At 44.4% G+C, this 14,100-nt stretch overlaps 1 protein-coding gene across 3 annotated transcripts in view; it reads left to right on the top strand.

Annotated features, from left to right (window-relative positions):
• The window catches only part of LOC147318421 (low-density lipoprotein receptor class A domain-containing protein 4-like), a 270,845-nt gene extending 257,062 nt beyond the window's left edge, over positions 1–13,783 (top strand). For all 3 annotated transcript variants that reach the window (XM_086310349.1, XM_086310350.1, XM_086310351.1), the window contains 3 exons: positions 7,144–7,298; positions 8,892–8,942; positions 12,217–13,783. In XM_086310349.1, the coding sequence (XP_086166475.1) occupies positions 7,144–7,298; positions 8,892–8,942; positions 12,217–12,810 (800 nt within the window). In that variant the 3' untranslated portion in view covers positions 12,811–13,783. The remainder of the gene's footprint in view (positions 1–7,143; positions 7,299–8,891; positions 8,943–12,216) is intronic.
• The last annotated feature ends 317 nt before the right edge of the window (positions 13,784–14,100 follow it).

The raw sequence follows: 14,100 nt of genomic DNA, 5'->3' as shown, positions 1-14,100 counted from the left end.
AGGCAGTCATTTAGAATGCTGCGCAGCGTTTCACAGTCAAGTGCAGTTTTGATTGCCAGGTGCAACTGTGAGACCGTTCATTTTATTTTTCTTTTCACGACTGAAATCTGGGGTTCAGCAGGAAACAGGAAATGACTGCAGAGGAAATGAGCCAGCTGCAGGGTCTTGATGAGCTTAGCGTGTGTTAAGAACTTGCAGACTTCCTCCACATTTTGCTCAAGTTTGATTTCCTCACAAACCTAGTTTATCGACAGAGGTCCTGATGTCATTTCCCTCTGTTGTCTTCTGTCCCGTCGGCTCCCCAGGCTGCGTTTTCTTGTGCGTTCCATAAAGCGCTTGGCTGCAAGGGTAGGACATATGGCAGCTGAAGCTCTCTGCTATATGAGAAAGAAAAGCAGTTTTCTCTGCTGCTGGGAGTTGCTCTACTACTCTAAATTAGCAAGCAGCTAGAGAGCCACTCCTGCACACTCGGGCTCTGACGTCAGCATACAGTGGGGCAAAAAAGTATTTAGTCAGCCACCGATTGTGCAAGTTCCCCCACTTAAAATGATGACAGAGGTCAGTAATTTGCACCAGAGGTACACTTCAACTGTGAGAGACAGAATGTGAAAAAAAAATCCATGAATCCACATGGTAGGATTTGTAAAGAATTTATTTGTAAATCAGGGTGGAAAATAAGTATTTGGTCAATAACAAAACTACAACTCAATACTTTGTAACATAAGCTTTGTTGGCAATAACAGAGGTCAGACGTTTACTATAGGTCTTTACCAGGTTTGCACACACAGTAGCTGGTATTTTGGCCCATTCCTCCATGCAGATCTTCTCGAGAGCAGTGATGTTTTGGGGCTGTCGCCGAGCAACACGGACTTTCAACTCCCGCCACAGATTTTCTATGGGGTTGAGGTCTGGAGACTGGCTAGGCCACTCCAGGACTTTCAAATGCTTCTTACGGAGCCACTCCTTTGTTGCCCGGGCGGTGTGTTTTGGATCATTGTCATGTTGGAAGACCCAGCCTCGTTTCATCTTCAAAGTTCTCACTGATGGAAGGAGGTTTTGGCTCAAAATCTCACGATACATGGCCCCATTCATTCTGTCCTTAACACGGATCAGTCGTCCTGTCCCCTTGGCAGAAAAACAGCCCCATAGCATGATGTTTCCACCCCCATGCTTCACAGTAGGTATGGTGTTCTTGGGATGCAACTCAGTATTCTTCTTCCTCCAAACACGACGAGTTGAGTTTATACCAAAAAGTTCTACTTTGGTTTCATCTGACCACATGACATTCTCCCAATCCTCTGCTGTATCATCCATGTGCTCTCTGGCAAACTTCAGACGGGCCTGGACATGCACTGGCTTCAGCAGCGGAACACGTCTGGCACTGCGGGATTTGATTCCCTGCCGTTGTAGTGTGTTACTGATGGTGACCTTTGTTATTGTGGTCCCAGCTCTCTGCAGGTCATTCACCAGGTCCCCCCGTGTGGTTCTGGGATCTTTGCTCACCGTTCTCATGATCATTTTGACCCCACGGGATGAGATCTTGCGTGGAGCCCCAGATCGAGGGAGATTATCAGTGGTCTTGTATGTCTTCCATTTTCTGATGATTGCTCCCACAGTTGATTTTTTCACACCAAGCTGCTTGCCTATTGTAGATTCACTCTTCCCAGTCTGGTGCAGGTCTACAATACTTTTCCTGGTGTCCTTCGAAAGCTCTTTGGTCTTGGCCATGGCGGAGTTTGGAGTCTGACTGTTTGAGGCTGTGGACAGGTGTCTTTTATACAGATGATGAGTTCAAACAGGTGCCATTCATACAGGTAACGAGTGGGGGACAGAAAAGCTTCTTACAGAGGACGTTACAGGTCTGTGAGAGCCAGAGATTTTCCTTGTTTGAGGTGACCAAATACTTATTTTCCACCCTGATTTACGAATAAATTCTTTACAAATCCTACCATGTGAATTCATGGATTTTTTTTTCACATTCTGTCTCTCACAGCTGAAGTGTACCTCTGGTGCAAATTACTGACCTCTGTCATCATTTTAAGTGGGGGAACTTGCACAATCGGTGGCTGACTAAATACTTTTTTGCCCCACTGTACATCCACCTTCAAATCTTAATACATTCTCATGGTTTTGGACAAAAGACTACTCCTTTGTGCAAACGAAACCAGCCAGGCCCACTTTTCTCACGGAAGCATCTAAGGTCATCTGAGCTCAAATGTTATTTTTATTGAGCAATAACAATGTTAGAGGCCCCATCTGAGCGTGTGCAGTCTCTGTAGATTGCCATTAGCCTGATTTTCATTTCAAGGCTCAACAGGGTAAGCCCGCAAACCCTCATTAGTCGTGCAAGTGATTTTTTTCGCCTCAGTGTTAACTTTTGCTGCCAGCAGGAGTGAATCAGCAGTATATACACGCTGTTGTTGGGCCACATTATATAGACATAGACGTGTGCATTGAAACGGTCTAATCCCGTGTACTGTACAGAGACAGACGCACGAAACAGGCTCTGTTCACATCAGCAGCAATGTTTTTACTGTGGTTTAAAACAAACAAATAAACAAAGGGATTTGTGACATGGGCAGCCATTTCTTTGGGGGAATAAAGCGAATTGATCTTGTTAGGGTTTACATAATTCATCGCTATTCTTAAAGCAGTGTTGGCCACTGATAGTGGCGCAGTTGTCTGCTGTGCATCTGACAGCTTCTTTCACCAACAGGTCAGCTGAACTGTCTGACCTCCTGCTGCCCTCCCCATCCACTATGCATACACACACAGGTTACAGCGCTGTCACTGGGTTAGTGTGTGTGTGCTCTCTCTCTCTCCAAGCTGTTTACCCTCTCTTTTAGTGTTTGGCTTTTTGCCTGTAGCACAGAATCTGCCAAGTACTGAAATCCTCTATGTTTGGGTTCATGTCAAGTCCAACTACATCATTCCTTCTCTCCTTCCTCATGTCCCATCATCCCATTACTGTTCACTGTTAAAATAAAGTTGTTTTTTTTAAGAAAAAAAATCATTTGTTCTTCAACGTAAACGATAAAGCTTTGACCTCTCATAGACGTAATTGTTATTGTAAGCCCTACTTGATTTGTATCTTCTTCTGAGTCACTTCCTGACTCATGAAATTGGCTACAGTTAAAAAAAACAAAAGCCTGAAGAAGACTGTTTTAAGCTTTATGTAGTTAACATTTATAGCATTTGACAGAGAGGCCTTTTCAGTAGAATATAGATTAGTTGTGCTATATTTGCTGCCATAAGCATGTTTTTAAAAAAACTCTACTTGCCTTCTGGTAGTGAGAATTCTTGCTTTAAAATTGGCTTTGAATTACTTTTTTTAACACCCTCAAAGTATACTTGTATGTACAGTATGGTTTTTTTATATTTTTATTTAATGTTTCCCTTTTGTCGACAAAGCTGTGCTGTGTAAAAACAGCCAGTGCCCGAACAGATGTGTTAAGCTCGGTGCTGTGCAGCATGGTCACTTTGACATGATTTGAATAAACTCGATGGCCTCTCTCGTCACCGCAGCAGGAAAAAAACCGACAGGACGGCTGGCTTGTAATGCAAGTGATTCATCCTGCTGAAGGAATAAGGGTTTTTGCAGACGCCGGGCTGATATTGTTTTGACAAGTGGATTACTGTAGTAATAACATCAGGCTGGTGCTGTTAATGCAGACTGCCAGCACACACTGTTCTCTGGCCTGTGAGCGAGCCTGTGCTGTATGCTCTGTTCTGGAGCCTCTGAACTCGGGTGGATACTGGGTTCAGAGAGGACACCCCCCAGTCTTTTCTCCTCCCCGCACTTCCTTCCTCTCTTCTCAACTCCTCCTCTGGCTTCCTTCCTCCCTGGCGTTTAGAGAAGAGGCCATTAACTACAGCCGCTGTACTTTTTTATTTTGCTTGAACTGTAAAAACATGAACTTGAGCTGTGAAAACATCCCCGCCTGTGCACTTCAGAAGAAGTACACCAGCTTTGAGTCAGGCGTCGGCTTTGTGCCGCTTTTACAACAGCAGAAGGCAGAGTATGTGATATTTATCCAGCTGGCTTACAGGAGGGCCTGGTCGACTTGGTTTCCCAGAATGCTTCTCTCTGATTGAAAGCCTCCTCCGTCCCCTCCCTGTGGCTGCTGTGGTGAATGCACAGGCCCAGGCTGGTAACTGGATGAAGCTCCAAAGTAAAGCAGGCAACTCGACAACTTAACTTTCTGACACCGTGCTTTATTTCACAGAGAGCTGATGCGCCCAAACTGGGGAGTGGGAGTGTCTTCTGTTTTTTTTTTCTTTCTTTTTTTTTACTTAACTTTATTCAATCTTGTACATATATTCTTGGTATGAAACCTCGTACCACAATGAAGCTGTAGTTTAGAATAAAATACCTTGACAGAAGTTAAATGAATTGATACAGATGTTCATGTTGCCCCATGATTTAAAGCAGGGGTTCACCACACTTCAACAAGGCTCAGTACAACTGAACTGTATTAATATAGCACCAGTTTCAGGCAGCTTTATATTGCAAGGTACAACAAGAATGAGGTATGAGCAAGCACTTAAAGACAGTGAGGAGGAAGAACTCCCTTTTAACAGAGACCTCCAGCAGAACTACCTCAGAGAAGGTTCCCTGAGCGAGGTACACAAGTTGGTTTTATCCAAAAGGAGAATTTGAATACTGGGAGCTGGTTCCATATGAGATCACCTGACAGCTGAAGGCTCTGCCACCCATTTGACTTTTGGAAACTAACAACCACAAGTAGGCCAGGTTTCCTGCTGTACTGGTATAATATGATACAAGGTCTTCGAGCTGAGATGGGCAGTAAGGTTTGAATTGTCGCTCCTTGCCACAGGCTTCCTCCATGATGTTATGTTACTAGGAGATTTTTTTTAAACACCAGTTTCGACCCTTCATCTCGACTCTCAGCACTCCCCTTACTCTTGCCTGTTAAATATTAGGTGACTCGCACTGCGATCAAGAGTTTAATACCTTAGTTTCAAATGTCTGATGTGAGAGGGGTGGGTCATGATTTTCCACTAAGATTGTTATTGTATTTGTCAATTAAATAGTTTGAGAAGGCTGTTTAATGAGGTAAATTTGCTGAATTATACTATTAAATTCATCTGAGCTCACTTCACCACCTCACTTTCATCTCAGAGGGGAAGTTGTGGAGCTTCTCTGTCACCGTTGGTTGCAGTACCCACCTCTTTGCTCTTTGGTGGTTAATGTTCGTTGGTTTTGCTGGTTTAGGTTTCATTCCTTCCCACAGTTTTTCTTACCCCCACCCCCCATTCACTGTGGTTTTTTCTAGTTGGCCTTGTTCCTCTCACTCCTGCCCCGCCCTGTGGCTGCTGTGGTAAAGCAGAGGCAGGTTTGGGTGGGTTTTGCATTTCAGCCCAGCTTTGACTCTAACCCACCATATTGCAGACAAATAAGCCACGAAGGATTATTAGGCAGGCAAGCCTGAGATAGGTTGGCTTTAACTAGCTCTCTTTCATTTCTGGTTGTCTCCTTCTGTGCTCTTAATTTCAAAGAATTCACAAGATATTCTGTTACTGATTACTTTCCATTTCTTCTTGTTTTTGGATTTTAACACTCTGCTTACTTTTTTTTCACTTGGTCTACCCTTGCCATGTCAAAAGCTGTCCAGTTGCATCATGGGTAATGTGCTCCTCAGATTGCATAGAGCTTTTTTTGGGGGGGGGGGGGAGAGCATTGAGAATTGAGGCATTGTGGCTGAAATAGCAGAGCGTACATTGTGTCATTGTTCATACAGAACACACGCACAGTGTACTGGATGTCCAGCAGTGAGCAAGCGTGTGAGTCAGAGGTCAGACTGGGTGCCAACACCGGACAAGGTCAAGACTCCTACTCAGAACAAACCAACAACACAACAAAAGAGTGTCACACTGCAGACAGGGAGGCTGGCAGGGAGCAGAGACGGGGTGGACGAGAAAGAAGGGAGAGAACCAAAGTAGGAGATGACAAAGAATGAGGGAAATGTAGGGAATGAATGATGGTGGGTGAGGGAAGAATGCAAAGAGATCGGTAAAGACAAGAGTTGAAAGACTGCAAGAAGAGGCGTGTAGGCGAGGGAGAGGAGGATGCATGGATAGGGTTAGAGGAAAGTTGGAGAAAGTGATGGCAGGTGAGCTGAGATGCAGACAGGGTTCAAAGACGAGCAAGAGAGCATGATACAATGAACAAGAGATGGGAGGCAGACGTAAGTGAAAAGCGGCGATCATTGTGTCTCCCGGTGGTGCCCTGATCTGGGAGGTCATACCACATCAGCTCTGATGCTCGTGTGTGTGTGTGTGTGGCTGTGTGTCACAGAACAGAACACCACAGTTATTCAGTGTCTCCACAAAGGAACCACTGTGTTCTGGGACAGACGGCACACACTGTCTCAACACTCATCTTTTTTGTGATTTGAAGCTTTTCTCTGTAGATTCCTCAGACAGACACACACATATTCATATACCGTGTAAATCACACATACACTCAGCCACTTGGAGATTGACCTGTGCTGCTCTCTGCTGGCGAACACACATTAGAGCAGCTCAGTCGTGGTTCAAATCACTGGTCCTCTTACCGGGTGTCCTGGAGGCTTCATTTTGCATGATCTCCATCAGCAGAGATGATCTTAGTTATGAAACTGGCCTGTTATCACTTTGCTTTAAATCTGCCTTTTTAACAGTGCAGATTTGACGAAGAATGATTAATGTGACTCTTAGGATTCTCAAACTGAAGTAGTTCAGTCAAATTTCAACCTGTCTGACTTTAAAAGGCCTGCAAATATCCTAATCCTGGAGGTGTTCACTATCTCTGCTACATAATGTGATTTTCACTTGAAGGCAGTTTTTAAGATGTGTGTGAAACATTCTCAAATCTTATTTCCCCACATGTGATTAAATTTGAATTGCTTTAAAGTGTTTATTGGACAAAATTAAATATTTCTGTCGGTCTGTTTGTGCTCTTAGAAAATGTATTGGGTGTTTTTGAGATGATGCAGATTTGTCTGGAAACCACGTGATGTGTTTTTTTTTTTTCCTTTTTAAATAACTTGATATTAAGAGTAGTCATTAACTGCTAAAGTACCTTTAATCTCTAAAAGTTAGATGCTAATCCTCTTCCTCTCTTTCCATGTGTTTGTGCAGCTGAACTGGAGTTTGTTCAGATCATCATCATCATCGTTGTGATGACTGTGATGGTGGTGGTGATCATCTGCCTGCTCAACCACTACAAGCTCTCCACCTGGTCTTTCATAACGAGGCAGAGCCAGGCCCGCAGGCATGACCATGCCCTACAACAGGTCAGTGTGGGTGGGTGGGTGGGTTTGTGGGCGGGTGGGTGTTTGAGAAACAGAGAAAGAAAGGGAGAGCTAAAAAGAGACTGTTTGTTTGTGTTGCTTGTACTGAGTGGCTCAGACGGCACTGTTCTCCCAGCATCCATGCCAGTAACATTTTGATCTAAACTGGTGTCTGTGTGTGCGCGCGCATGTGTGTTCATCTGTTCTCACTGAATGTCCCTGCCTACTCATTGTGACAGTACATTTCTGTATTTCTGCAGCAGGACAAACATAGCTTACCAGTATGTTCCCAGTAAAGCTGTGCTGAGCTAAATGAATCCTTTTATCCCAGTCTGAGTTTCTGTCCCAGTTTCAGCGAGGTAACGTCTTCGCGCGCGTCTGTTAGATGAACTTGCTGAATTGGTTTCTTCAGAGCCAGACTCTGTCAGGTCTTGATGTTTAATTCACTACAGCGCCGTCTAGACGGCAGCCGCTCTGCCCCTGTACTGACATGTACACTCTGGGACAAACACACATGCACACACACACACACAGTTTATTTATGTGCGTTGAAATAGACTCAGGCTCAAAACATGATGCATTATGGATCCATAAACATATTCAGCCTAATGATTTGTCAGCTTTGGTGTACTGTTACCAACAATTTGAATATTAGTGTTCAGCTAATAAGCTCTGCTTTTTGATTCCTCCTGCCACTCTGTGCTGTGTATCATTCAATCAAAGCGAGGTACAAAGCAACATCAGAAAGCAACAAGCCCACTGAATGATGACCTTTACCCCTAAAAGATGCATGAATAAACAGTATTTATGCATGTTTATGCTTCTCATGTTGCTCCCCCTAAAACAAAACAAAAAAACCCCAGCTAAATGTTGTTGACTGTGCTGTCTGAGAAAAGATCCTCCAGTCAAGTGTAGATGAAGGGGAAACTGCAATTATTTGACAGTTGTGTTTATTTGTTGTAGCTTTAATCCTGCCTATTTTTAAAATGGAGTCTTCTGTCTTTTGTTGTGCTCTCAAACAGGGCAGAATTTTGGGTTTGAAGCCATCAGGCATTTCTCAGTGCCGCTGTTTCATCTTTTGTGTCCTCATTAAGTTGTTACTTTTTGGTTTTTTGTTGTTGTTGTTTGTTTTTTTTAATTCATGCTTTCTTCTTTTTCTTCTCCTTTTTTTGTTCTTTAGCTGTGAAGTAAGAAAGTTTGTTAATGGTGTCACATCAAAATCCTTTTCAGACACAGCAAACCGTAATGACTGCAGACTTCTAAAGCATTACACATTTTATCCCTAGAGCCCAGCCCCAGCTCATCCTCAGTATCCAGCACTGGATATCTGGGCATATATTTGGTCAACTCATATTCTTGTTACATTGGGAGCTGCTCACCTGGACAGGCTACCTGATGACACCATTTTTACATTTTCTTTTACATGTATTTTTCTCATCTTAAATTCTGGACCAGTCCTGTTTATGCATCTCTAGTAATATGTTGTTTTTGTTGCTAACCTGAGCATCCCACTGAAGCACAAACACAACAATCTTCAACCCACCCGGGGACTTTTTGAACCTTTGCCTTCCTCTTTGTTTGTGTCTCCATGTGCAGGACGGGTGCCTGTGGCCTTCAGACAGCGGCTCTCGGCAAGGTGCCTCGGAGGTAAGACCACCACACTGACTCCCGATAAACACATTCAGCTAATGCCGCATGTTATAGGAGCTGAGTGCTCAGCTGAATGAAACTTCACTTTTCCACAATGAAACTGAGTATTGCTTTGTCTACACTTGTTATATGTAAACTTACAAATATTGAATTTCAGTAGATTCAGCAAGTTCTTACTAAAATTTCTGCTAGTTTGGCTGTCTGCAGGCTCCTGAGTGTGTAGCCTCTAACCAGTTAAGTTACTGTGATAAGGTTGTTGGTCTTTTCTCTCTGAGCATTGGATCTGGAAACAGTTGTGATCCTTGGACACATTTTCTGTCAGGAATTTCCTTGAATTGCAGGAGCTTTTAGAAATTCTCAAACCTTTAACAAAGTAAGGTATAAAGAACTAAATGGAGACAATGACTCTTGTCAGCATCGCAACTATAAGGAAACAATGAATGCATAAAACAGCACTTTTTAAAAAAAATAAAAGAACACAGTTACACTGATGGTCTCTCCAAACAAACAAAAAACTATGAAAGTGCAATGATGATGTCAACAAATATTCAGCCCAGCGCAGTATCCTTCCTCAGTACAGATTTTGTCTGTAGGCAGAGTGCGTAGAAGAGTGTAGAGGTATTGTTAACTGCAACGTATGGCTGAATACATTTTGATAATCTGACACATTTATTGCAGCTGCATCTCAGTCAGAATCACAGTGTGACCACCTGGACTTGGTTCATTTGGTTAGGACGCTAAATTAGTTTCTCGCCTCGTTTTTAGGGAAGCAATTTAAATATTATTAAAAACCTCGTTGGCAGCTCTGGTTATGGGTTAATTCAGTGTTTGTCCTTGTGGAAAAACCAAGTGATCTTTAAAGGCTTACAATCAGATGCTCTCTGCTGCTGAATATTTTATTTTCAAGTAGCTGCAGCCCTTACAAATAAACACAACAAATACAGAACACCAAAATTCATACCTTTTTATCAAACTAAAATGCAATGAAAAGAACATAGATGATAAAAGTGCATTTAACAGTTTGGCATTCAGAGTTGGTATAGAGAAGTGCAGTGTGTAAAAATGGTAATTAAAAGGAATAAAACAGAGAAAGGAGACCTGAACACACTCAGGGATGGCTTTTGTCTAATCTCCACGCTCTGCTCGCCCCGTTATAAAAGACATCCATTTCCTCTCAGCTTCTCTTTGTGTCTTTGTTGGCTTATTTATCAGCGCTTGCCCTTGTAGAGTTGTTTGGCGGTTCAGTCAGGGCCCAGAGAGCCTGATATGTGCATTTTTTTGCTTGCTGGTAAATATTTGATCGTGCAGGAATTGGAGCTCACACACTGTGTTGCAATGGGTATGCCTGGCACTGTACTCCAAAACAAGATCAAAATTGGCATGTTCACAAAGACTCGTGAATACAAAAGCACAGACAAATGCCAGTATACTCATTGTGACTGGTGATCTGATCTCTTAATTGCGTTGATGCCAGATGGAGGAGCTTCCGAGTCAGGGTCGGAAGAGACGCGCTGGGTTAAAAGACTGCTGGAAAATCACATGGTAGTATTGATTAGTTGCAGATAATAGTATATTGAGGCTGTGTGAAAGTTTTTGGCTGGCAAGTGTGGATGCACTTTGGCAGTCTGTACTGGCTTGTAGCACCAAGTCGGATTTAAAGTGCCCCAGTATTTATGCGGCAGAGAGAGAGAGTCGTAAAAACGACGTGTGCACCCAGAGAGACCCGGAAACTAAGGAAAAGGCCACGGAGAGACGAACGCAGAGGGAGACGCAGCCACTGAGTGTGGGTGGCTGATGGATGCAGGGATGGGGGCTGACTGAGTGTTTGTGTGGCAGGGCGGGGGGTTGGATGGTTTTTGGTGCGTCATTAATCAGCAACACCTCCCCTGACACTGTCTAGACAGACGTCTGAGAGCTGCCCCGCTCTGCTGCGCTCTGCTCCCTCTATCAGCTCCACACCTTTCTCCCCCTGCCGTCTGTCTATTTGTCTGTCTCTGTCCTTTCTCTCTCTGCCTTCAGCTCTTTTTCCCTTCTCGCGTTTTATCTCCCTGCCTCTTTCTTCTCCTCCTTTCATTTCTGTGCTCTTTCTTTCTCTCTCCTTATCTCAGTAGCCTTTCCTTTTAATCCTTTCAGTTCCACTCTTTCCCTCACTCCGTCTCTCCATTTCAATTGCCCTGATCCTCTAAAAACCCCCCTCCCTCCCCCGTCTGTTGTTCTCTCCACCCAGACTGCCTTGTCAGTGGGGGTTGGCTATTAGAGCCGCAGTCACTAATTGAAATGGGTTCCCTCTGATAATGACTCGACACAGTGGAAATGTGTGGAATTGGATAGAAATGTGAGAAATGAAGAAATGGATCATGCCGTCAGAGTCTGAAGAGTTAATTGAGGTGAAGATCTCTGACAAAAGCTGGTGGATGAACCGGTGTGCTGAATGTTTTTCTGTTTGAGTGCAGGCTCCTTTCTTCCTCTTTACTGTAATTACATTGTAATGTCTGTCACAGCTAATTGGTGGCACGCTGGCGTGTGCCGTTGCTGCACCAGGATATCATTCATTTTAAATATGCAGCATGGTAACCATACTTCACTGTACGGAGCCTCGTCTCCACGCAAAAGCTTGCGTGAAATCAGCGTATACAGAAATGATTGTTATGCAGAAAGCATCATGTGACTTGCTGTGAGGCTATAACTGGTTTACACTGTGACCAAAACAGAATAAACAAATGAAGGCTGTGTACAGGGTAAGGTCAGAACTGCTGAACTGTTAATAGACTCTGGGTATGACTCTAAAAATTACAGGTAATGAATTGGGATGGATGAATAATCACAGATAAGTCACTTGACAAATAAAATGAGAAACACTTGTTGCTTCCAGCCTCATTGCTCGTTTGATAGATTTGGATTTTGGATTGCAGGCCAGACGTGATAAGTAGTTTTTGCTGCTACAGTGTCATTAACTCACAAGGCTGACTGGTCATGAAAATGATTTTAATGATTAAAAAAAAAAAAAGATTTTTAACGATGAGCTGCTGAATTATTCCCAAAAGCTCAAACAGAAGTTTTGTAGATCAAACAGTGACTCTGAGTTCATTGCACTGAACATCAGTTTGAGTGTTTGGTCATTTTCACGTTGTATGTGTATCAGAAAGATACTGGTATTAAGACTGATCGAGTTCCTGTTGATGCCAGCCAGCTCACAGCCAAGCTTTTATCTTTGTCCTCTCCTCGTGCATGTCCCAGCTCATTCACTCCTCTGTCTCGCTCTGTCTCTCAGGTGTTATATGCTCCGCAGGCGAGGGATCGCTTCACCGCTCCCTCCTTCATGCAGCGTGACCGCTTCAGCCGCTTCCAGCCCACCTACCCCTACCTGCAGCATCAGATTGACCTGCCGCCCACCATCTCTCTGTCGGACGGGGAGGAACCACCGCCGTACCAGGGACCCTGCACCCTCCAGCTCCGTGACCCCGAGCAGCAGATGGAGCTGAACCGCGAGTCAGTGAGGGCACCGCCCAACCGGACCATCTACGACAGTGACTTGATCGACATGGGAGGAGGCGGGAGTCTAGGAGGGGTAGGGGGAGGAGGGGCTGGGATGGGGGGCGGTGGCCCGAGGCCGCCCAGCAGTAACTCGGGCATCAGTGCCGCCAACTCCAGCAGCCACGGGCGTATGGAGGGCCCCCCGCCAGCATACAGCGAGGTGATAGGCCACTACCCTGGCTCAGCATTCTTTCTACACCAGCACAGCAATAACCAGAGGGTGGGGAGGCCGGGGGGGCTGGGGAGTAGGACAATCCAGCAGCAGAGCCAATCAGAAAGCACAATTGTACCTGCCAAGGCCAAGGACGGCCAACCAGAGGACTTGGTGTGAAGAAACAGGGAGGGGAGAGGTAGGGCAACCCACCCCAGACTGAGATCTGTGTCTCTCGTTCACCCCAGACCTCCTGTAAGCCGGGGTCTCTCTTATCGCTCTGTCTCTCACGTCCTCTCTCCACACTCCCATGCACAAACACACCAACTTTAGCTACAGAAACGAGCAAAGAGAGGAACCAACAACTGATCTCATTTCATCCATGCGCTAGCACTGCTGGGACAGGATGTACGCACTGTGTCCAGACTTTTTTTTTTCCTCCTTATTTTAAGAAAGAACCACACTGCTAGCACAGATTGAAACAGTTTTCTCTTTCACCCCCCCACTCCCCCTGGCGGCGATGCCGCTGTCCCCAGGAACTGAGGAGGGATCAGTTTTGGGGGGGTTTGTTGTTTTCTTCTTTCTTCATTGTTTTTCTGTTTTTGGACCGGGATCTGTGCACAAAGCGAGAACTGAGAATCAAGGACTTTACAGAGAACACAACGAAACAAGAGACTCACAAACCCAAATCTTAGTGCCAAGGTTCACAAGGAAGCAAAACAAAGGGGGGGATGACTTGTTTTAACATTGAAAACACAAAAGAAACGTTATCTCAAAGTTGCACTATCTTTTTGTTGTAAAAGAGAAGAGGGAAATGATGTTATGTTATAACAGCGATGTTTTTAATTTCCTGTCTTGTTTGTTTGTTTTTTGGCCTTTTTGTGAATGGACTGATTGACTGACTGAACTTTGGCTCCAAAGTTGTTTTAAACAATTGGGAGCAAAAACAAAAAAACAAAACAAAAAAACCCAACAACAACAAAAAAAAACAACAACAAAAAAAACAAGTATTATAAGCTTATGTCCTTCCTTTTTTGAAAACCGCAAGAAATCCTTGTACCCAGCCTAAACATCTCTGTCTGCTTACACCACAGGCACAGTGAGACTTAGTAAGAGAATAACCTGTACTGCTTCATGTCTGCGTTCACATCATGGGGAGGGGTGGGTGGGGGGGGGTAATCTGCCTCATGAGCAGCTGCTGGATTGATGGTGTGTTATAACTAACCACCAGAGGAAGTGAGCAAAGATTAGAGTCCTAAACACAGCTTGGCTGGATTCAGTGGGATCCAGGCTCAGGTTTGTGAGATATCAGCCCAGCTGTTTTGATATCAAGTTTAAAAAAGAAAGCCCTCAGCCCCTGTTAAGGAGGGTCTGTCTAGCAGGTGGTCAGAGCAGATTCTTCTCATTTCAAATCTACCCTGACTGCTGAGTACCTGATGTTTCCTCTCGCCCCCCTTCCCTGCATCCAGG

The sequence above is a fragment of the Aulonocara sp. 'chitande type north' Nkhata Bay genome, linkage group LG11, assembly GCF_057382095.1.
Source record: "Aulonocara sp. 'chitande type north' Nkhata Bay isolate Kocher_YH1m ecotype deep benthic linkage group LG11, A_spYH_male_GT1.1, whole genome shotgun sequence".
Taxonomy (NCBI): Eukaryota; Metazoa; Chordata; class Actinopteri; order Cichliformes; family Cichlidae; genus Aulonocara; species Aulonocara sp. 'chitande type north' Nkhata Bay.
The sequence above is the reverse complement of the archived record's forward strand: the minus strand, read 5'-3'. Positions and strand labels throughout refer to the sequence as shown.